The sequence below is a fragment of the Penaeus japonicus genome, unplaced genomic scaffold (assembly GCF_977035675.1).
Source record: "Penaeus japonicus unplaced genomic scaffold, GWHDUDI00000001_assembly GWHDUDI00000002, whole genome shotgun sequence".
In the NCBI taxonomy this organism is placed as follows: domain Eukaryota; kingdom Metazoa; phylum Arthropoda; class Malacostraca; order Decapoda; family Penaeidae; genus Penaeus; species Penaeus japonicus.
This window is the reverse complement of record NW_028234404.1, coordinates 38,290,491-38,292,990: the sequence shown is the minus strand read 5'-3', so window position 1 is coordinate 38,292,990 and position 2,500 is coordinate 38,290,491. Positions and strand designations below refer to the sequence as shown.

General features: G+C 38.6%; 1 protein-coding gene across 4 annotated transcripts in view; it reads left to right on the top strand.

The window, feature by feature from the left end:
• The window catches only part of Efa6 (Exchange factor for Arf 6), a 48,350-nt gene that overhangs the window by 23,902 nt on the left and 21,948 nt on the right, over window positions 1–2,500 (top strand). For all 4 annotated transcript variants that reach the window (XR_015192167.1, XM_086550626.1, XM_086550633.1 and 1 more), the window contains one exon: window positions 2,021–2,199. Coding sequence is in view for 3 of the 4 variants with exons in the window: in XM_086550626.1 (XP_086406752.1) it covers window positions 2,021–2,199 (179 nt within the window). In the remaining variant the exon portion in view is untranslated. The remainder of the gene's footprint in view (window positions 1–2,020; window positions 2,200–2,500) is intronic.

Genomic DNA, 2,500 nt, shown 5'->3' with positions numbered 1-2,500 from the left:
TATTTATAAACCTGCTTGTGAATATGTTTTAAAGAGTAGGGTGGCAGAATTTGGGAGTAAAAGAGAGAGAGAGTATATGGAGGAGAAGAAGCTTATTGATAGGTTAATATATATTTTATAGATATAATGTATGTATAATACATAGTAGATATAAAGCATAAATTACCCTACTAGATAGATAAACATTAAGTGGAAACATGTAAGAAAATGTAAGAACCAAAGTTTATTTGAGAGATGGACAACTAATGCTTTGCTTTCTGAAATGTGATTGTAATTGTGAGAGTTTTTTTGAGAGTAAGAGAGTAAGTGAGAGAGGGAGAGAGAGTGAGTGAGTGTGAGTGTGAGTGTGTGTGTGTGTGTGTGAGCGTGTGTGTGTGTGTCTGTCTGTCTGTCTGTCTGTCTGTCTGTCTGTCTGTCTGTCTGTCTGTCTGTCTGTCTGTCTGTCTGTCTGTCTGTCTGTCTGTCTGTCTGTCTGTCTGTGGGTAAGAGTGGGTGAGTGAGTGAGTAAGAGAGTGAGTGAGTGCAAGTTTGAGTGTTTTTTGTTTGTGAGAGAGGGAGAGAGTGTGTGTGTTTGTGTATGTGTGTGGGTGTGGGTAAGAGTGGGTGAGTGAGTGATTGCAAGTGTTAGTGTTTCTTGTTTGTGTGTGTGTGAGAGAGAGAGAGAGAGAGAGAGAGAGAGAGAGAGAGAGAGAGAGAGAGAGAGAGAGAGAGAGAGAGAGAGAGAGAGAGAGAGAGTGAGAGAGAGAGAGAGAGAGAGAGAGAAGAGAGAGAGAGAGAGAGAGAGAGAGAGAGAGAGAGAGAGAGAGAGAGAGAGAAATGAGTGTGTGTGTGTGTGTGTGTGTGTGTGTGTGTGTGTGTGTGTGTGTGTGTGTGTGTGTGTGTGTGTGTGTGTGTGTGTGTGTGTGTGTGTGTGTGTGTGTGTGTGTGTGTGTGTGTGTGTGTGTGTGTGTGTGTGTGTGTGTGTGTGTGTGTGTGTGTGTGTGTGTGTGTGTGTGTGTGTGAGTGTGTGAGTGTGTGAGTGTGTGAGTGATAGGGAAAGAGAGAATGGGTGCTATGAATATGTATTTAATGTTTTGATGAGAGACAAATGGACAGGCAATGAAACCAGACAGAAAGATAGAATAGATAGACTGATTAAAAAAAAAAAGAGAGAGAAACAAGAATAATTGTTTTTTGTATATTGAAGTGATGCTAAAATGATACTCTCAAACAAGGTTGAATAACTGTTGAAGTAATGAAAGTTTTATCACTAGAATGAGCTGTAGTCAAAGTGCTTTTATATGAAAGTTCATGAGAAAATAGCTGTGAATAAACTTTACAAAACTGATGAAGTGTGTCCTGCTGTGTGCCTTGTGTGCTTCTTACAACTTTGTTGATGCTTAAGAACTGCAAGCTACTTTGTTTCTTTCACTGTATTGTTTACTCACAGCAAGGTCAACAGGCATCACAGTGAATGAGAGTATGTGGGAAGTTAGAGGACTGTGTGAGGTGTAAAAAAAAAAAAAAATACTCAGAGAATACATGTAAGACCAGTTTCTGCTTCTGTAGTGCCAATCCTGAGGTCACCCACTGACACTGCTGATTTGTATGTAGGCAGCACTTATGTTTGAGCTGAAACTTGCCTTGGAGTGTTTTCGAGGAAATTAAGTATAAGAGCACTGTTCCACTTTAGTTGTCGGGATTAGTGAGAGTCAGGTGATCTTAGACACGGTTTATTTCTGAATGTTTGAGCGTAAGATTACACATTATTTCCTATGCAGTCCTCGGAAGCAATAGCATGTCTAGAGAGTGAAAAACTTTCTACAGGTTTGAATGCTTTTGTTTGCACCTTTCATTTTATGACATGTATAGAAGATAATGGTGATTTGCTATGTTCTGGTAGATTATGTGGCTTTGATGATGGTTGGGGAGGGGAAGTGAATTTATACTGAATTACAGACAGATATGGATGGTGATGTGCTTTTTAATCGGCTTCTGCCAGACATTTCCATATGCTTTCATATCGTATTTGTCCTCTTAGAGATGATGATGTAGATACTGAAGGCACTGGGACATCGAAGACAGGCAGCTCAAGTGGTGATTCCCAGGGCGTAGTAGTGGGGAGTAACCCATTTTTGTCCCCACCTACTGGCAATGGCATTGTCTACAAAAAGGGCTACATCATGCGAAAATGTTGCACAGACCCAAATGGAAAAAAGAGTAAGTGGTTCTTATTCTTGTTCTTCCTTTTTTGTTACTTTATTTATCTTTTACATATTGTGTGTTATTACATGTATAATTTAACAGACTAAAAAGTTATTCAATGGAATGTAGGAATGTGAGTGCATTTCTGATTTTTGGCATTAAGAAATATACCCAGTCATACTCATACTTTTGTTATTGATTTTTTATAGACCCCCTATATTGATTTATATAGATGTGTTATAGGTTTTATTTATAAATTATTTAGCAAATTGAAGAAGGAGTAATATAAGGCTTTCTACTCCTTCATAATTAATAT